A 20,412-nucleotide genomic window follows, 5' to 3' on the forward strand; every position below is an offset into this window, starting at 1 on the left:
AGAAGCTCTACAAAAGGTGGGGGAAGAGGGAAACGAAGCCCGCATTCTAAGCAGGCTTCGTAAACGGTGGCATAACCCTCCGGCGGGTCGTTAGCCCTATGATCATCGTCGGGAACCACCGCCTTCCCCCCAGGAAAAGAGTATTTTTCGTAAAGGGATATCACAGTATCCTTGCTCAAGATACTGTGAAAATACTCTACGGTCTTCTCCCCGGATTCTTTCCGGCTAGAAGACCCCTTACCCCCTTTTCTACCGCTACCAGACTCAGACGAAGAAGAAGCAGACATGGTTCTTACTCTTTGAAAGTTTGAAGAAATCCTGAGGAAATTTTTGAAAGCGGAAGGAAATTTTTCACGCAAAAGATAGAGAGTGCAGAAGAAGCCAATAGCAAAGGTGTTCAAATGATGAAGAAAAGCGGTATTTATCAGATTTGGAAAAGATTTCAAATCATCGCACCGTTTCATATCCCACCTTTTCAGGATTCGACGGCCGGATTTTACTGTCGCATTTAATGCCGCATTTAATGCAGTCACGCGCAGGGCACGTCCCCTGACTTCAGCCTCCCCCGTCCCCTTTTTCAGAATGCCGAAGTGACTCGCTTCGCCGAAGTGATTCACTTCGCTTTTCGGGGGGGGTAGTGATGGGGTGCGTACTAAACAAGCCCAACAACAATGACGGCCCATCAGCCCAAAGCCCAAGCAGGAGTATGAGTTCGGCATTACCAAAGAGTTCGGCCTCAGCCTACAGCTCGGTAAAAGCCAACCTATCAAGCTCTGCTCTCAGATCGGCAACCAAAGCAGGAGTATGAGTTCGGCATTACCAAAGAGTTCGGCCTCAGCCTACAGCTCGGTAAAAGCCAACCTATCAAGCTCTGCTCTCAGATCGGCAACCAAAGCAGGAGTATGAGTTCGGCATTACCAAAGAGTTCGGCCTCAGCCTACAGCTCGGTAAAAGCCATCCAATCAAGCTCTGCTCTCAGGTCGGCATCAAGCTCTACTCTCAGATCGGCAACCAAAGCAGTTCGGTCTCAGTATTCGACCGAACAAGGAGTTAGTGGACCCATACAGGATGTCCAACACACCCACTACCACGTGGTGTCAACTCAGGCCACGATCGTAGGCCATGACCTACGCTACATCCACGATCTTAGGCCATGACCTACACGACATCCACGACTTAGGGTGGTGATGCAAGCCACGATCTTAGTTCAAGATATAAATAGAACTTAGATCAGATGGAAGAGGGTTAAGCTCTCTAGAGATAAAACACCATATAGCAAATAGCAAGTTTGTATTTGTAAGCTGTAGAAAACAGATCAAGCAATACAATCTTGCCCTCCCTTTTTCCCGTGGACGTAGATTTACTTCAGTAAATCGAACCACGTAAATTCTTTGTGTCATAATCTTCATTCTCTACCAGCATTTACACCGGATAATTCTTCTGTTCTCCGGGATATCCTCCCCGATGGTAAGCCGACGACCGAGCACAACCACCGCCCCGCGAGCTGGCTGAACAGCGCTATTCTCCGCCAGCCTAATCACTTCCCCGACGCCAATTTCCTGAATCTCCAGACCTCATCCTCGCGGGCCACCAGCAATCAGTGGCTTTCCCGGTCAATTCTGCAGCGGAATATGAGCGAGGTTTCCGGCGACTCGATGCCGGCGGCGGAGTATAACAATAATAACAACAGCAGAAGCGAAGGAGAGGCGAACTGGCAACACAAGGCGGAGATATTGTCTCACCCGCTGTACGAGCAGCTCCTGTCGGCGCACGTGGCATGCCTGCGCATCGCGACGCCGGTGGATCAGCTGCCGAGGATCGACGCACAGCTCGCGCAGTCGCAGCAAGTCTTCGACAAATACTCCGCCGCCGGCCATGGCGCCGATGATAAAGAGCTCGATCAATTCATGGTGAGTCCATCTTATTCATAATTTGTTCCAAAATTGGGCGCCTAGGGTTAATAATCACCTCAGAAATTGATGATGTAGACGCATTATGTGGTGCTTCTGTGTTCCTTCAAAGAGCAATTGCAGCAGCATGTGCGTGTTCATGCGATGGAGGCAGTTATGGCGTGCTGGGAGATCGAGCAGTCCTTGCAAAGCGTAACTGGTAATTACTCTCAATTTAGATGATACTTAACGTTAATTAAAATTAATCAACAAGTCGAATTGGTGCTAAATGCAGGATTTTCACCTGGAGAAGGGACAGGGGCTACAATGTCTGATGACGAAGATGATCAGGTTGAGAGTGATGTAAACCTCTTTGAAGATGACAATGGCAACACCGGCTTCGGCCCTTTGATCCCAACAGAGACCGAAAGATCACTCATGGAGCGCGTGCGCCAAGAACTTAAGCATGACCTCAAGAATGTATGCTTATACTCTATCATCATAATCAATATCATCATCAAATCTAAACTAATCTTGGCTTGTGGAACAGGGCTACAAGGACAAGATTGTCGACATTAGGGAGGAAATCCTGCGCAAGAGACGCGCAGGAAAACTTCCGGGCGATACAACCTCTGTGTTGAAAGCCTGGTGGCAATCACATTCTAAATGGCCATATCCCACTGTATGTTATATATATACATATATGAACATTGATATACATAGAGAGATAGATATGGGTTAATTGATGATTTTACAGGAAGAGGATAAGGTGAAATTGGTGGAAGAAACAGGTCTGCAGCTGAAGCAGATAAATAATTGGTTTATCAATCAAAGGAAGAGGAACTGGCACACCAATGGCAATGCTTCTTCTTCCTCCACTGCCTTGAAATCCAAGCGCAAAAGGTAACTGATGAATCAGCGAATTTTTGATGATGATGAATGCTCGTAAAAATAAATTACGACACGGTGAATTTACGTGGTTCGATTTACTGAGGTAAATCTACGTCCACGGGAAGAAGGGAGGGCAAGATTGTATTGCTTGATCTGGGATTACAGCTTACAACACAGACTTGCTATATGATTTTATCTCTAGAGAGCTTAACCCTTTTCTATCTGATCTAAGTTCTATTTATACATTGAACTAAGGTCGTGGTTTGCAGCCCCACTAACAAGATCGTGGGTGAGCAATAACTGCTCAATAACTGCTTCGTACCACTAAATAGATCGTGGGTATAGCGGAGGTCGTGGAGGCCTTTCATGAGTCCACTAACTCCTAGTTCGGTCGAATGCTGAGACCGAACTGCTGGACTTTACCGATCAGCTCTTGCCGATCTGAGAGGAGAGCTCGACTGGTCGGCTTTTACCGAGCTGTAGGCTGAGTCCGAACTCCGAGCTGTAGGCTGAGTCCGAACTCTTTGGTGCCGAACAGATACTCTTTCTTGGGCTCTGGGCTGATGGGCCGTCACTATTATTGGGCTTGCCATTAGGGTTTAGTTCGTACCCCATCACTACCCCCCCCGAAAAGCGGAGTGAATCACTTCGGCGAGGTAAGTCACTTCGGCATTCTGGATAATGGTAAGGGGGAGGCTGACGTCAGGGGACGTGCCTTGCGCGTGCCTGCATTAAATGCGACAGTAAAATCCGGCCGTTGAATCCTGAAAAGGTGGGATTCGAAACGGCGCAACGATCTCGAAATCTTTCCCGAATCTGATAAATATGCTCCTTTTTCCTCATTTGAACACCTTTGCTGTTGCGTCTTCTATACTCTCTCTTTCTCGAGAAATTTTCTTCCGCTTTCAAGAGCTTCTTCAGACTTTCTTCACCTTCAAAAAGTAAGAAAAATGTCTTCTTCTTCTTCGGAGTCGGGTAGCGGTAGGAAAGGGGATAAGGGGTCTTCTGGCCGGAAAGAGTCCGGGGAGAAGACCGTAGAGTATTTCCCTAGTATTTTGAGTAAGGATACTGTGATATCCCTACCCGAAAAATACTTTTTTCCTGGGGGGAAGGCGGTGGTACCTGACGGTGATCATAGGGCTGACTCCCCGCCGGAGGGGTACGCCACCGTGTACGAGGCCTGCTTAGAATGCGGGCTTCGTTTCCCCCTCCCTTCTGCCTTTATAGATTTACTAGATTTTTTTCAGCTTCCTTTAGGCCAAGTGACTCCGAACTCTTGGAGGCACTTGTCGGCCTTCGCTGCCGAACTCCGTAGGTTAGGAAGGGATTTGTCTTTGAAGGCGATCCTTAAATTCTTTCAATTTAAGAGGAAGGGGTCTTGGTTTTACTTGATCCCTTTACAGCCCTTTAGAGCCTTTTGTAAAACGAAGTGGCCGAAGTGGCAAAATCGCTTCTTCTACTATGATAGGACCGCGGCTCCTAGTTTTCCCTGGAGAGGGCCGGAGTCCGTTATCCGTCACCCTCGGCCTGAACCGTTGGACGAGCTCGATGGCGAGCTCAACAAGATTCCCATAGTTAGGAAACAATACACGGAGTCTGAGCTCGTCAAGGGCGACGTCGTGTTCGACATCTCGTCTTCGGACGAAGAGGCCGAGGGTGAGGATTTCTCTTTATCTTTATGCTCTACTGCTTTAACGAAGAAAATCTGACTTTGCTTTCTTGCTTTTTGGCAGTGTACATGCTGAGTAAGGCTAGCCGCAAATCTTCGGAGTCCAAGGAGCCGGAGAGGCCGAAAACCACCAGCTCGGCGTCTGATGCCGAGAGGACTCCGAAAAGGCAAAAAACCTCTTCGGATCCGAAGAAGCCGGAGTCGACTTCAGCCGAGAGATAGCAGCTCGGCTTCAGAATCTGCCGCTCCTTGAGGAGCTCGCTTCATCCTCGGTCCTGCTTTCTGCAGACCGAGTCCGGAGTTGTCGAGCTGATCGGGACGAGAACCTGGAGGCTATCTTTGCCTCCGTGGGACCCGTTTCACCCGCTTCGACTTACAACGGAGAGGGTGAGGCCGAGCCGCTGGAGCTGGAGGCCGAAGTTGAGCGGGCCGGGCATCCGGAGAAGGAAGCCGATCAGGAGGCGGAGGCGAGGCCGGCAGGAGGCGAGGCCGAGGCTGAGGTAGCTCAGGAGAAAGAAGCTGAACCAGACCAAGGAGCCGGAGACGAAGCTGGCGGAGTATGATTTCGTCTCCCTTCTCTTAGTCTAGTTTCTTCCTTGTAAAATGGCCTTGAAGCCCTCCTAGTGTAAAAAATTTTCCTTGTGAATGAAAAATTCTCTACACTTGTCTTCGTATAGCTTTTCGTACTCGCCTTTATTCCTGTTGTATTTTACTATCTGCTCGGTACAGCTGCCGAACTAACATAGCTGCTTTGTACTCAAGGAGATGGAGTTACTTCACTGGAAACGGCTGTACTCTTCGGCTTTAGACGAAGCTGAGAAAAGAGCTATAGCCGATCAGACGAAGAATGACGAGCTTCTGGCTCGTTTAGTGAAGCTGGAGGCCGATAATAAGGACTTAGAGTCCGATAAGAAGGATCTGGAGGCCGAGCTGAATACGACCATTGCTGAGAGGACTGCGTACGAGGATTACATCCGTGTGCGCGGGGGATTGACCATATCAGATGTTCAGAGTCGAGTTGACGAACTGTGGGAGGAATATCATGTACTCCGGAGGGACAATGCGCTGGAGAGCTCGACTTGCCAACAAGTTGTGAAATCATTACGGCGCTGGGCTTCTCGGTACGACATTGTTCTTTCTCGGCGCCCCTCCATAGAAAGATTCCTTCGGCATGTCGTGCCAACAGATGCTCGCACTCCAGATCAAGCCTCTGGTTCCCTTGTTCAAAATCCTACTTCCAGTCATCAACGAACTCCGGAACAGCCGGAAACGTCAAGACGAGAACGGGCTCAGGAGCAACCGGAATCGTCAAGACAGGGACGGACTGACATTCGCCGAGGAGTTGTGACTATGAGCGAGCAAGATCAGCAGATGATTATTGCAGAGACTCTTCATCGCCGAGGTGTTAGGACTTCTCGGGCTCGGGGAAGAGGCGTTGGGTCGAGGATAGCATCTCGTCGACCTGCTTATTCTTCATCTGCTCGGAACAACCGAACTCGGCTTCCAGAGGATTTTGCAGATAGGTGGCTTAACTTCAGCAATCCTGGACAGTAGAATAGTCCTTTGTAATAGTAACGCCATTTTGTAGGGTAGCTGAGTTGTATGCCGAACAAGATTTGAAAAATGAAATTTTGTTTTCGCTTCTAACACTGTATTTACAGCTTAGCGAAAAAATTTCATCGTACTTGTCCTCGGTCTTATGAAGTAAACTTCTTTGACCGAACTTGGTCCTTGGTCTTATGAAGTAAACTTCTTTGACCGGACTCGTCTTTGGTCTGATGAAATAAACATCTTTGACCGGACTCGTCTTTGGTCTGATGAAATAAACATCTTTGACCGGACTCGTCTTTGGTCTGATGAAATAAACATCTTTGACCGGACTCGTCTTTGGTCTGATGAAATAAACATCTTTGACCGGACTCGTCTTTGGTCTGATGAAATAAACATCTTTGACCAGACTTGGTTTGTGTTCTAATTTGGCGATTTTTGTCGCCGGGATCGAACTTTCCCTTGTCCTAATTCGGCGAGTTTTATCGCGTGGATCGGACTTTCCCAGTTAACCGAAGTGGTCTTATGCAGTAAACCTCTTTGACCAGACATGGTCGTCCCCGGTCTTATGAGGTAAACTTCTTTGACCGAACTTGGTCGTCCTAATTCGGCGAGGTTTATCGCGTGGATCGGACTTTCCCTTATTGCAGTTCGTTTCAGACGAAGTGCTTGTTAAGCTGAATTGCGGTCTTGTATCCTCCTTGGAAGCTTGGACTCACAATCGTTGGCTTATTGCAGTTCGTTTCAGACGGACTGCTTGTTAAGCTGGCTTGTGGTCTTATATCCTTAGAAGCTTGGACTCACAATAGTCTTTAATAATCGATCTAAAAAGGGGATCAGTCTTTAAAGAACGATATACCTTGGTACCATTTGTAAGAGACGACAAGCACATAGAGACAAAACACATAGAGAAAAAATGAAAAAGACGAAAGAAAAAACTTTAAACTTTTTATAAAACGACAAGTAAAAGGTACAAGTAAAAACAAACAAATAAAAACATGTACCCCTATGACCGAACTAGACACAAGACAGACTGACCGGACTTTGTCTCTTACAAGTGGAACTTCTTGAGGTTGGAGACGTGCCATGTTCGGGGTACTTGTTCTCCTGACATGTGAGTCAATTTATAAGACCCTTTGCCGAGGACCTCTGACACCCGATATGGACCCTCCCATGTGGGTTCGAGTTTGCCCAGCTTTTCTGCTCGGCTTACTTCGTTGTTTCTCAAGACGAGATCTCCCACTTGAAATTGAAGCTTTTTCACCCTTTGGTTATAATACCGGGCTACTTGCTCCTTATACTTGGCTGCTTTTATGCACGCCAATTCTCTTCTTTCTTCGGCGAGATCTAGCTCTGCTCTCAGTCCGTCGTCATTCATTTCTGAGGAGAAATTTAGAGTTCGGGGACTGGGTACGCCGATCTCCACCGGAATTACGGCTTCAGTGCCGTACACCAGACTATACGGGGTTTCACCGTTGGAGGTTTTGGGTGTAGTTCGGTAGGACCACAGGACTTGAGGGAGATTTTCTACCCATTGTCCTTTGGCTTGTTCTAACCGAGCTTTTAACCCTTTCACCAGAATCCGGTTCGTTACTTCCGTTTGTCCGTTTGCTTGGGGATGGGAGACCGAAGTGAACCGCTGTTGAATGTTCAGCTCTTGGCACCAATTCTTGAACGTCTTGTCGGTGAACTGAGTCCCATTATCCGAGATGAGGATGTGGGGTATGCCAAATCGGCACACTATGTTCTTCCAGACGAAGTCCAATGCCTTTGAGCTCGTTATCGTAGCTAATGGTTCAGCCTCCACCCACTTCGTGAAGTAGTCCACGGCAACGATAAGGAATTTCATTTGCCGAGGAGCTTGAGGAAGTGGTCCCACTATGTCTATGCCCCATTGCATGAAAGGCCAAGGGCTTTGCATAGTGTATAGATCGGTCTGCGGCATCCTTGGGACATTTGCATGAATTTGGCACTTCGTACACTTCTTGACGAGCTGCACTGCCTCTTGTACCATGGTTGGCCAATAATATCCCCATCTCAGAACTTTTTTAGCTAAAGCTCTGGCTCCGATGTGGCTACCGCACGATCCTTCATGAACTTCTCTGAGGATGTAGTCCGTCTCTTCTGGTCCTACGCACCGCAATAACGGCTGGAGGTAAGACTTTCTAAAGAGGACTCCTTCATGAAGTTCGTACCGAAGTGCTCGGCATGTGATCTTCCGAGCTTCTCTCTTATCCTCGGGCAATTGTCCTTGATCCAGATACTGCAAGATCGGCGTCATCCAGTTCGGCGAGCTGGATACTGAATGTACCTCGGCTTCATCAATGCTTCGATGCATTAATTCTTCCGCCTTTGAGTTCGGATCTGAGGCCAACTTACTTAAGGTATCTGCTCGGCTATTTTCCGCTCTGGGAATGCGGATTATCCGAAAATAGGAGAAACTTCGGCTGATGCTTTGCGCTTTGTCCAAATACTTCTTCATTCTCTCGTCACGGGCTTCACTTGTACCCAACATGTGATTTACTATGACTTGTGAATCACAATGGACTTTGAGAGATTTGACGAGCAGACTTTGCGCTAACTGGAGTCCGGCCAGGAGGGCTTCGTACTCGGCTTCATTATTAGTAGTGGGGAATAGGAACCGAAGTGAGTAGGTTACCTCGTGTCCGTCGGGAGCGACAAGTAAAATACCAGCTCCACTTCCCATCTTGTTTGAAGCTCCATCTACGAATCCGCTCCAGCAGTCCGGCGGCTCTATTTCGGATTCCAAGGGCTGTGCTAGTTCGGCATTGGCAGAATTCTTCTGTTCGGCAATAACAGGAATTGCTTGATCGAACTTTGCTTCTGCAAGAAAATCTGCCAAGGCTTGTCCCTTGATGGCTTTCCGAGGTAGGTATTCAATTGTGTGCTCTCCCAACTCTATAGCCCACTTGGCGATTCTGCCTGATGCTTCTGGTTTGGTCAACACTTGCCGAAGTGGCAGATCAGTTAAGACGCATACCTTGTGAGCATAGAAGTATGGCCGCAGTCTCCTTGCTGCATTTACTAATGCCAGAGCAATTTTTTCCAGAGGTTGATACCTTGTTTCTGGACCTCTTAATGCTCGGCTTGTAAAGTAGATGGGAAGCTGCTTTAGGCCTTCTTCTCGTACAAGCACCGCGCTGATGGTTTGATCCGATGCCGCTAAGTATAAGAATATTACTTCGGCTTCGGTTGGAGCAGAGAGAATAGGAAGCTCGGCTAGATAACTTTTGAGTTCGTCAAAGGCCTTTTTCTGCTCGGCTCCCCACTCGAACTTTGGTGCCTTTTTCAACACCTTGAAGAACGGCAGTTGCTTTTCGGCTGCTTGGGAAAGGAATCGATTCAGTGCGGCTAGACATCCGGTTAGCCTTTGCACGTCATGTATGGACTTCGGCATTGCCATGTTCTGAACGACTTGAACTTTTGAGGGGTTTGCCTTGAGTCCGTCCTTTGAAACCCAACAACCCAGAAACTTTCCCGAATCTACCAAAAAGGTACACTTTTGGGGATTAAGTTTGAGGTTGGCTTTCTTGAGCACGTCGAGAGTGGACTTGAGGTTGTGCTCGTACTCCGAGGTGCTTTTGCTTTTGACGACTATATCGTCAACATACACTTCGACCTCCTTTCCAATCAGGTGCCGAAAAAGCTTGTCTACCATCCTTTGATAAGTGGCTCCGGCATTCTTTAAACCGAATGGCATCTTTTTATAAGCGAAAATGCCGAAATCAGTAATGAAGGCCGTTTTTGAAGCGTCAATCTCATCCATTAAAACTTGATGGTATCCTTTGTACAGATCAAGAAAACAAAAAATTTCAAAGCCTATCAAAGCTTCTACTTTTTTATCTATGTTCGGAAGGGGATAGCAATCTTTGGGACAGTGCTTATTTAGATCGGTGAAATCTATGCACATCCGCCATCCTCCTTCCTTTTTCTTGATCATGACAGGATTGGCCACCCACGAAGGATACTTCACTTCGAATAACACATCCGCCTTCAATAATTGACGGACTTCGTCATGGATGACTTGACTTCGTTCTGCCGCAAAGAGTCTTTGCTTCTGTTTTATCGGCCGGACTGAAGGATCAATATTTAACCGATGAGTGATTACCTCGGGGGGCACTCCGGTCATGTCCAACGGAGACCATGCAAAGACGTCTTTATACTCCTTGAGGAGCTGGATGGTTTTTTCCCGAAGTAGGGGCGTTCCCGCGAAGCCGATCTTAACCGTTCTGGATGGATCGTCTTCGTACAGCTGAACTGTCATCGAGTTCGGCTCCGGTATGACTTCGGTCATCGCCTCTGACTCCGGCTGCTGTGATTGCTATGCTTGGTGGTGCCGATCTGACTGCTCGGCACTTCTAAGCGCAATTTGCAGACATTCCTTTGCTCTTTTTTGGTCACCTCGAATGACCGCTATCCCTCCTTTAGTAGGGATCTTGATGGTGAGGTGATAGGTGGAGCAAACGGCCCGAACTGTGTTGAGCCAGTCTCTTCCCAGGATGACGTTGTACGGGGACCGAGCTTTCACCACGAAAAACTCAATCATCGTACTGGAGCTAGTAGGCGCTTTCCCCACCGTGATCGGAAGGCTGATAATACCTTCAGGGCGGGTGTCCTCCTGAGTGAAGCTCTTCAGGGGAAGCGGAGCCGGACTGAGCCGAGCTGGGTCCACTTCTAGTTTGTCGAAGCACTCTTTAAAAAGAATGCTAACCGACGCTCCTGTATCCACAAACACCCTGTGGATCAGTTTGTTTGCCACTCCGGCTTGGATGATAATGGCGTCTTGGTGAGGAGAGATGGCCGGGACGGGATCAGCAGCCGAGAACGTAATCACTTCGTCCTGCTTCAGCCTTTTATGCGTTGGCTCCTCTCGATTGGAGCCTCTGCGTTCTGACTTTAGGGACGACTTGGTCTTCCCGGCAGGGAGCGCGTCAATAGTCTGGATTACTCCATCATATTGCGGCTCGTCATCGTCTTCGGGATCAGGCTGCCTTTTCGGATCCTGAGGAGCGCAGTTCGCACCACTCTGCTTTTTATTCTTCTTTGGCTGCTTACTTCGGTATTTTTTCAATGTCCCTGCCTTCACAAGAACATCGATACCTGCAGCCAAGTTTCTGCACTCCTCAGTATCGTGACCGTGGTCTTGATGGTAGGAGCAGTAGTTATCCTGTGGTCGGCGCGCGGCTGATTTCGTCATCCGCTTTGGCTTTTCGAATAGGTCAGAGTGCAGTTCGAAAATTTCCGCTCTCGGCTTGTTCAGCGGTACGAACTGAGCGGGCGGCTTCTCGGGATTGAGACGAGGTCCCAATCTGTCTTGCACCGGAGCCCTTTGAATTCTTTCAAATGGAGTCCGGCGAGGATGCCCCTGATCGCTATGATCGGGCTTCCTTCTGTCTCCTCGGGACGATGAGCTGTCTAACGACCGTTTGCGACGGTCTGCCTCATCGGCCCGGGAGTACTGGTCCGCAATGTCCCACATTTCCTGAGCTGTCTGCGGACCGCACTCAACGAGCTTCCTGTAGAGAGCTCCGGGCAGGATTCCATTTTGGAATGCCGAGATGACAAGCAGATCGTTGAGATCGTCTACTTGCAGGCATTCCTTGTGGAATCTTGTCATAAAGTCGCTAATTTTTTCGTCGCGACCTTGACGAATGGAAAGCAGCTGAGCCGAAGTGATTCGGGCTTCCGCTTTCTGAAAGAACCTCCTGTGGAAGGCATCCATTAGATCTCGGTAAGATCTGATGCTGCCCTGGGGGAGGCTATCGAACCACCTTCTCGCGTTCCCGATGAGCAGCTCGGGAAACAGCTTGCACATGTGGACCTCGTTGAGACCCTGGTTCGCCATGTTATATTGATAGCGCCCCAAGAAATCGTGAGGGTCCACGAGCCCGTCGTAAGTCATCGACGGAGTTCGGTAGTTCTGTGGTAGGGGAGTTCGGGTGATGTCGTCCGAGAACGGAGTCTTCAGTGCTCCGTACACGGCGAATCCGATATCTCGTCGGTATGGAGGAGATTGAGTTCTCCTGCGATTCCGGTACCGAGGAGGAGCTGGAATATGTGGGGGACGGGGATTCTTTCTCCTGGGAGATGCGACACTACTGCGGTAGTGACTTTCTTGTGCGGAGGGGGAAGGAGAATCCGTCGTTTTCGTCTCCGGCTGCTTTTGGCTTTTTCGCAGGAAGGTTAAGAATTCCTCCTGCTTTTCAGCCAAAAACTGCTTGACAGCCTCATTCAAATCGGGCTGCTGGGAAGACTCAGTGGGACGATTTTTGGAGCGGCTTGTTCCTTCGCCATGAGAACTGGTGGTGGATTTATCCCTAGGCTGTTTTCCCGACCTATGGGATGGATTGGCTTCCTCCTGGTTCTCACGGGCTGGAATACGGGTATTCTGCGATCTGGTATGCATTTTTTGGGTGGAAAAAATGGATCAAAAATTCGCTTTATCACAAATTTTGTTCTCTGTTTCCCACAGACGGCGCCAGTGATGAATCAGCGAATTTTTGATGATGATGAATGCTCGTAAAAATAAATTACGACACGGTGAATTTACGTGGTTCGATTTACTGAGGTAAATCTACGTCCACGGGAAGAAGGGAGGGCAAGATTGTATTGCTTGATCTGGGATTACAGCTTACAACACAGACTTGCTATATGATTTTATCTCTAGAGAGCTTAACCCTTTTCTATCTGATCTAAGTTCTATTTATACATTGAACTAAGGTCGTGGTTTGCAGCCCCACTAACAAGATCGTGGGTGAGCAATAACTGCTCAATAACTGCTTCGTACCACTAAATAGATCGTGGGTATAGCGGAGGTCGTGGAGGCCTTTCATGAGTCCACTAACTCCTAGTTCGGTCGAATGCTGAGACCGAACTGCTGGACTTTACCGATCAGCTCTTGCCGATCTGAGAGGAGAGCTCGACTGGTCGGCTTTTACCGAGCTGTAGGCTGAGTCCGAACTCCGAGCTGTAGGCTGAGTCCGAACTCTTTGGTGCCGAACAGATACTCTTTCTTGGGCTCTGGGCTGATGGGCCGTCACTATTATTGGGCTTGCCATTAGGGTTTAGTTCGTACCCCATCAGTAACTAGATTATTATTTGTGTTTGATCACATCTTATCATAGGATGTTAGTATGTGGAGAATCATGCGTGGCGCAAAGAGATCGTTTTTCTGCAACTTCATTATTTTCCTCCCTTTGGAATTGGAAGCTTGGTTTTCGATATGCCTCTTTCTCTTAAAAATACCAGTGTTATTCATCTCAATGGCAGATGTCTGTAAAGTTGTAGCAATGCAAACTAGTTGCTATTTTTTGTATATTTTGTATTGGTCCATACCAAGTAGCAGGTGAGGCTAGATGCTCAGCATGTCTAGTGTAAAATGCAGCAGATTATTAATTTAATTGTGATTAGTGTGGATTGTGATCGATTGATGCCTCAATCTTTATACTCTTCTTCTGCTTCATTTTATTTTGAAAAAGCCTTTTATTGAAATATAATAAGAGGTGTTTAGTTGTAACAAGATGGAAAAATGACCAAAGAATCACACTATCAAGGATTCACAAAGAACCGAAACTTCTTTTGTAAGATCCACTAATACAGAAATTCCCCTTTTGTCACATACTAACCCAAACGTATAATGAGCTATTAAGTACCATTAAACAATTAACTAAAATAGTGAGTGTTTTTTAACATAATAATTGAAAATCTGTTGATTTAGTTAAATTAATAAATTCAAATTCAGTAGAAAATTTAAATAGTTGACAACTGCCATTAGGGTCAAATTAGAATTACAGTATTAATTACTGAGATTGAGTTTAGAAGCCCAAATGATCCAAGAATATTTTGGAAGATAAATTGTTACAAATGTGGAGCCCAACTATTATCCCAAGTCCAATTAGGTCAAGTAAAATAAGAATAAGAATACGGGAATAAAATAAAAGTATTTTACCCAAAAAAGTAATAAACTATGATTCCTAATTGGGCTTGGATAAATTGGGTTTCAATTGCGAAAAGAGAGCCCATTAAGTTGCTTCCATTCTCTCTGGAAATAACCAGAATCAAAACCTCAACTCTCTCTCTGCAACTTTGAGCAGACGTCGCGCCTAATTTTGCTGCGAATTGCGAGTCTCTGACGATGGAGCTGCAAACCTCCACTTCTTCTCTACAAGCATCGCCGTCTCCGACCCCGGCTCATTCTCCGTCACTGGAAGATGTGATGAGACTATTGAAAGGAAACACCGATTCTCAACGGCTAGCTGGCCTTCTTCTCGTCACCAAATTCTTCGACAAAAACGACAAACCTACTATCCTCTCTGTCTACAACGCCGTCGGTTCTACTTTCCTCCACCGCCTCTTGCTCACCGGTATCTGTCTCTCTACCGCCGCGCTTCTCCCTTTGTTTCAATTACGTTCCTTTTTTTCTCAATTCAGTTTTATCCGCAGGAATGGGGAAAGGAGGCGGAGGAGCTAATATTGATAGTGCCGACCGCCATGCTTACCTGCAGCTCTCTGTCACGATTCTCGCTTCGTTTGCCCGACTCCCCGAGCTTGCTGCTACTCATGAAATGCTCTCCAAAATCCCCCTTGTTTTGGAGCTTATGCCCAATCAGTATGTAATTTATTGCTATTTTCTCATTTACCTTTTCCATTTGATGTCATTCTAATCAGTTATATTCCTTAAGATAAAAATCTTTATTTTTAAATGCAATAGATAATCGCTGTTATTGCCGTTTGGGATATAACATGGTATCGATGATTCCATCTTCTAATTCATAACATTTCAGTGTTCTTTTATTGGATTATGTATAAACTAGTTTGTTTCGTTGCTTGAGTGCCTGAGTTTGTATCACTTAATTTCCTCTTGCAAGTTGATCACGGTGAAGTTTTAAAGCTACGGCATATAATTTGGAGTATATGCTTCTCTGCGCCATTGTTTGCTCTGTGTACTGCTCGTTGTAGTTCTAGGGAGTTTATTTGCGTGGTTGCTTCTCATTGTTCTTTTTTTTGAACTGCAGATCTAATTTGTCTCTCACCGAACAGTGCTTTGAATTTCTGTTTCTGGTAACTACTGCTCAGGAAGATGGAGCTATGACTTTCTATAGATCAGGAGGGATGATTGTTGTGGCTTCTCAAATGCATGCTTTGCCAGATGGTAATCAATTTGGATCTTTTGTGAAACAATTTTATTTGTTAAACCTCATAAACTTATTGGAGGGGCATTTCATACACTTTTCGTGATTTAGCCAATGAACATCTTGGTTTTGTGATATTGGCATGGATAGAAAAGAAAATACTGTTTACAATGCTTAGCTACAGTCAGATACTCGATCAATACGTAGAGATAAACGTTAGGTTTTTCAGGTTGTCTGAAGCTATACGTGTTGCAGGTTCCCATGTGATGGAGCTCGCCATGAAACTTGTTCAGTTCATCATAAGCAAGCTGCCTGCAGAAAATGTTTACTTAGAGCACCCATCTGAGCTATCAAAGATGGTAATCCTATGCTCTCCTGGATAATCCTGTGATGTTTCTTCAGATGATACTTAAGTTTGAATTATTTTATCTAAATGTAGACCTGCCTCCTGTTTGTTCCAGGTGTCTGTAATAGCAAGACAATTTGCCCGGCTACACAATGCTTTAAAATTTGAAGCGCTTCACCTCCTTTCTGCTCTACTCTCTTCAAGTTACTCGGTATGGAAGTTCTGTTTACCTTATAATGAACTTAATATTCTTGATTGCCAATATGACTGCAAGCATCTCCCATTAGTGATCTATTAAGTGTATGGGTTGATTGCTTTCTCCATAAGCTATGAACCGCTATTTTTTTTACTGTGGCCTTTGATTCTTCATCTTCACAACGGATTTATTTTGATTTCAGGGAGTGTTATGTTCAGCGCTACAGTCACTAAAAAGTGATGATTGGTCAGTTAATCTCCGTATTGGTGTTATGGATGTTTTACAGAATCGAGTAGGTACGTTCACATAAAAACACATTTTATGAGTAAATTAGATGCTAAAGTTGAATTCTGATTTCCACTTGAAAACCATTATACATATCCAACCAGGAGCAAAGTAGCATAACTGCTGATAACAGTTTTTGATGCTTATCTTTTCGGACTCTCTTATCTGCAGGTCCTGCTGAGAAACTTCATGCTCTTGTTGTTGCTCAGCATGCCATATCGATTGTTGGTGAGGATTGGCTAATTGGACCAACTAACTTACCTGAGGGCATAGTTCTTTCCCTGCTGAACGGTTAGTCGTGAAAGTGGCTTTTAATTTTATTCTATTCATTTAACATATTGTAATTTATCCCTGTCCTATCCTCTTCCAGATGCATACTGCTTGTTTTGGAGTCATCTAGGGTCGAGATTGCTGTTCTCTTAAATGAGCTGGCATACCTGAAATATGAAGCCTCTGAAAATTCTCCTCCAGATTCTGAAACCTTTCTTGGAACACTAAGGAACCTCGGTGTTGCCTTCTCTTTGGTTGAAAGGATTATCAAACTTATGTCAAAATTGGGGGGAAATGAAGGTATGTAACAATAAAATTTCTAAGACTTCTGATCTTGACCTGCTGCTGCTTCTCTTTCACACTTGGTTTCTGGCACCACAAAATTATGAAACACATTAAGCTCATCATTTGAACAAAAGAAAGATCAGTGTATAGAACTCAGAGAATATGATTACCTATTGTGATTGTGACTCAGCAATGTTTTTTTTTGACATTCCATCTGAAAGAAGAAACTGTTAGTTCTTTTGACATTTATCTGATAGTGAAAGGTTTTTGCAGAATCAAACTCAGCTCCTATAATTAATGACAGCACTTTGATGAAGATGATTGGTGGGCTTAATGAGACAATTGGAGTGGTCCTTGATTATTTGCAAGATGCAAAGGCAAGATTATCTTTTTGAATAAGCATTAAAGTAAACTCAACTCTGTTCACTGTTTAATAGTAATTTTTTATCCGCAGGAACATGGAGACAGAAAAGGGGATGACCTTTTAGCTTCTGTTAGAGTAGTTGGAAGGTATCTTTACTTCCATTTATTTATCTTTCTGTTCAACTTTGGTTAAACTGATAATATTTTTGGTGTTGGAATCTTTCATTTCTACTCTAATAATTGCACTGTTGTGCCAGCTATCTGGCAGAAGCACCTTCTGCATGCAATGAGAAGGTTAAGGACCTTCTTGGTTATATGTTGTCAGTTGAAGGGGATGAAGAATCTAGGTTTGACCTACCTTGTATTACATAAATTAATTCGCTTCGCCTTTCCACATTATATTATCTAACCTATTATTGCGTTTTTAAATGCCAGTCCTTTTCAGTCTATCTCCTTTTTGCTTCCTATGCTGTGTCAAATAACAATGGAGAATGACGGATGTAAACTGCTTGCCTCTGCCGGAGCTTTTGGAGCTGTAAGACAATGCTTCAATTGTATATATTTCTTTTTTCCAGTTGATTTTCCTATTGTTTACTACAAATCATAATCAGCATTACTTCTGAAATTCTTTTACCTATCCCCGTGGCAGGTTGTTGGCTTCCTTATTTCTCTGATTGATTCAATTGATTCAAGTGTTGATAATATTGGTACCATATTGTTGGCATGCGATACAATCTTGAATTTTCTGTTAAAGGTATAACATGTTCTATACTTCTTTATTGAACTCAAACAAATCAATATAAAGGGAGTAACTTTTTTATTTTTTGTCATAAATAGAGGGAGCAATTTCAGTTTACTCTGGAGAATCCTTGTTCTGTCAAGCTTCTGCAAGCATTGGTGCGCTGGACAGGTAGCTCTTTTACTATAATATCTTAAACAGTGATGTATTTTTTTAACCATAATATCTTAAACAGTGAAGTATGTTATGCTATAACATAGTTGAAATGACTTTCAAATTCGTATCTTAATTTTGATTTCCATGTAAAATCAAATACGTATAATCCATATTGATGGAGTTGGATGTAAGAGCAAGAAAACCGAAAATAAAACAGGGCGAGGGAGAAACAAAACTGCTTTAGATCAAGGCTAATCAACAGTTTTAAACTAAATGCACTCTTGCGGATATTGAGCAATCATGTATCATGATGTGTTGAACTGTCTTTACAAATTTCAAACAAGCTGTGTGCTACAATAATGCGCGGACTCTAGCTTATCGATGTGCTTTACTTATTCCTTCCATTATTTTGTTTACTCCGAAATTTATAGGATTCCTGTCATGATTTTGCAGCGAACACAAGTGATGTATCTATGATTATGATGGCATCTAGCATATGCTCGTTAATACTTGATTCAACTTCCGAGGAAGCTCTTATGCGCTATCCAGAATTCAATGCCGATGACCTCATTGCTCTTTCCCTGCTCATGAAGACAAGTTTGGTAACCCACGGCCAGGTAGTGAATCTTAAGATGCTGAGTGATTACATTATTTAGGTCGTTCATGTAAGATTCGTTCATTCGGTCACTCATTTGTTGATTTTCTAAGATGAATGATCATCAGTACAAGAAGATCTTATGGTTTTCATTCCACCTCTTTTCTTTTGATATCATGTTATACTACTACAGGATATGATGTCCGGTGACGGGAACTCGGAGGCGGATCTGTATGAGATAGTCACCTCAGGTATGAGACTCCGTTGTTGATGATGCATCTAGATGTGGGACTGAAATTATGGATGTGGATGCAGGATATGATTCTTGGGCAGATCGGTTTCCCCATATCAAACAAGTAGTTGGCAGATGAATGGAGTTTTGGCTTTGATGCTGTGTGTTTAGGTGGAGTTGGATTTACTATTCCATTCCAATTTCCAACTTCTCTTATAAAATGTTCAGGTTGTATATTTGTACACAAAAAATCTATTTAATTCATATTTAACGGTTACATAAAAAATTTACGGTCAACTGTGTTTAAATGTCCAAAATTATGCCCATACAAAAAACTAGTATTAGCTTTTAGTTTAGATAATGTGTTTTGGTTTAGTATTTTACTTATTAATTAGGTAAAAAACGTGTTAATTTTTTTGGAACTTTTAAATATTATTCCAAACAAATAGTCTAGAACTAGAAGATAAGTAGTGTATATCATTCCCACTTTGGTTATTTAATTATTCCAAAAAAAGCTTCTTTTTTTTGTTCTTGAATTGTGAGTTCTTTTAGGTTCATTTTGTCTTTGGATGTGAGAATCAGTGCTTAATTGTTTGATTTTTTTACTATTTTTAGTTGATCGGTGTTGTAGATTAGATCGATGAGGTTTTACTTAGCTCTGATGGTGGTAAATTTGGCTGTTCAATTTTGAATTTGAGCTGAATTGATGTTGAAGCTCTTTATATTGATGTTTTAATGGATGAAGGCTGCTTATTTGTGGTGATCATATTTGAGTGTCGCTATAGATGGGAACTACTACCTAAATCACCAATATACATTTTTATTTTGCTCTAGGAATTCAGTTCACTTGATCTGCATATTAAGTTTGGTGGTTATGTGTGGGCTGCTGCAATCAACGGAACTATGAAAGACGAGCATTATGAAGCATAAAAGACGTTAAGTGATTTTAAATATAATTCTCAAATGGATAATTTGGTCCATCATATATTTTGTGAGTGAACAATAATAAAAAGAAGAAGAAAAAGCTAAAAAATTCTTATTCTGAAAAATTCGTGTCTTGATCTCATATTTTGAAAGGCTAACGAATTTAATCCTAAATTTCGAAAGAAAAGCGAATTGAGACATATTTTGAAATTTCTCCCCCTAATCAATGTTGGAAAATTGTCGAATAAATAACGAAAGATTGTCAAATTTTGGTCTGCTCCATACTTATCAGTATATCATAATTTGTAACATGAATTGTAAAAGTTGAAATTTTTTCTATTATCTCGTCCCTCCCTTTTCTGGCGAATTACATATTGATGTGGCAGCCGATTTTAAAACACGTGAATAAAATAACATTGGGCAAAATGAGAATATCTATGTAAATTCGAAACAGAGTTTTCCCACATGTTTTAAACGGAGTGCCACATCAATGCATAATTTGCCGAAAAAGGAAGGGTGTAATAATTGAGAAATTTTCTATCTTTTGTTATTTATTTATAAAATTTTGAAAAATGTGAGACACATTACAATTCAACCATTTTATTTATTTATTTAACAATGTATCCTTTTCCACGGTAACAATTATTTAGCAATTAAATACCTAAGAAGATGTATACATTATTGTGAAATAGATTTAGGTCACTATTTTGGTCTATGTAAGTTGAAACCCATAGAACAATATTTTTTTTTTTTGAAATCGATTATTCTTATATAAAGTGAAAAGTGAAATAAATAAAAATGAGTTCAATACAAGTGTAAAGTGAGTAATCGTGCGAGTGTTACAGATGTATAGTATGATTGACAAGTTAGGT

General features: G+C 43.7%; 2 protein-coding genes across 3 annotated transcripts; both read left to right on the plus strand.

Moving 5' to 3' along the window:
• Positions 1-1,503: 1,503 nt before the first annotated feature.
• LOC121778674 (homeobox protein knotted-1-like 3) lies at positions 1,504-14,238 on the plus strand. Of its 2 annotated transcripts, none has more exons than XM_042176065.1 (6): positions 1,504-1,910; positions 1,989-2,109; positions 2,185-2,369; positions 2,440-2,571; positions 2,647-2,792; positions 14,112-14,238. In XM_042176065.1, exons 1-6 carry the CDS (start codon positions 1,632-1,634, stop codon positions 14,122-14,124), a joined length of 876 nt encoding a protein of 291 aa, XP_042031999.1. In that variant the 5' UTR covers positions 1,504-1,631; the 3' UTR covers positions 14,125-14,238. The 2 variants fall into 2 exon arrangements, with proteins under 2 accessions (XP_042031999.1, XP_042031998.1); XM_042176064.1 differs by lacking the exon at positions 14,112-14,238 and adding an exon at positions 4,514-4,566.
• On the plus strand, positions 14,070-18,927 carry LOC121778673 (neurochondrin-like). Its single transcript, XM_042176063.1, is given in 18 exon segments — positions 14,070-14,381; positions 14,461-14,626; positions 15,033-15,169; positions 15,405-15,508; positions 15,611-15,706; positions 15,894-15,987; positions 16,148-16,240; positions 16,243-16,267; positions 16,347-16,546; positions 16,805-16,908; positions 16,986-17,041; positions 17,152-17,241; positions 17,330-17,429; positions 17,544-17,648; positions 17,732-17,804; positions 18,243-18,406; positions 18,578-18,635; positions 18,700-18,927. Coding segments are annotated over 18 exon segments (1,950 nt in total). The 5' UTR covers positions 14,070-14,152; the 3' UTR covers positions 18,756-18,927.
• Positions 18,928-20,412: the final 1,485 nt, after the last annotated feature.

Source organism: Salvia splendens, chromosome 19 (genome assembly GCF_004379255.2).
Source record: "Salvia splendens isolate huo1 chromosome 19, SspV2, whole genome shotgun sequence".
NCBI lineage: Eukaryota > Viridiplantae > Streptophyta > Magnoliopsida > Lamiales > Lamiaceae > Salvia > Salvia splendens.

What these genes read in the sequence shown, in the direction of transcription:
- LOC121778674 (XM_042176064.1), top strand. Translation starts at nt 1,632, where the DNA reads ATGAGCGAGGTTTCCGGCGACTCGATGCCGGCGGCGGAGTATAACAAT. An exon ending in GTCCTTGCAAAGCGTAACTG is followed by an intron (nt 2,110 to 2,184) that starts GTAATTACTCTC and finishes TGCTAAATGCAG; the next exon opens with GATTTTCACCTGGAGAAGGG. An exon ending in CTAAATGGCCATATCCCACT is followed by an intron (nt 2,572 to 2,646) that starts GTATGTTATATA and finishes ATGATTTTACAG; the next exon opens with GAAGAGGATAAGGTGAAATT.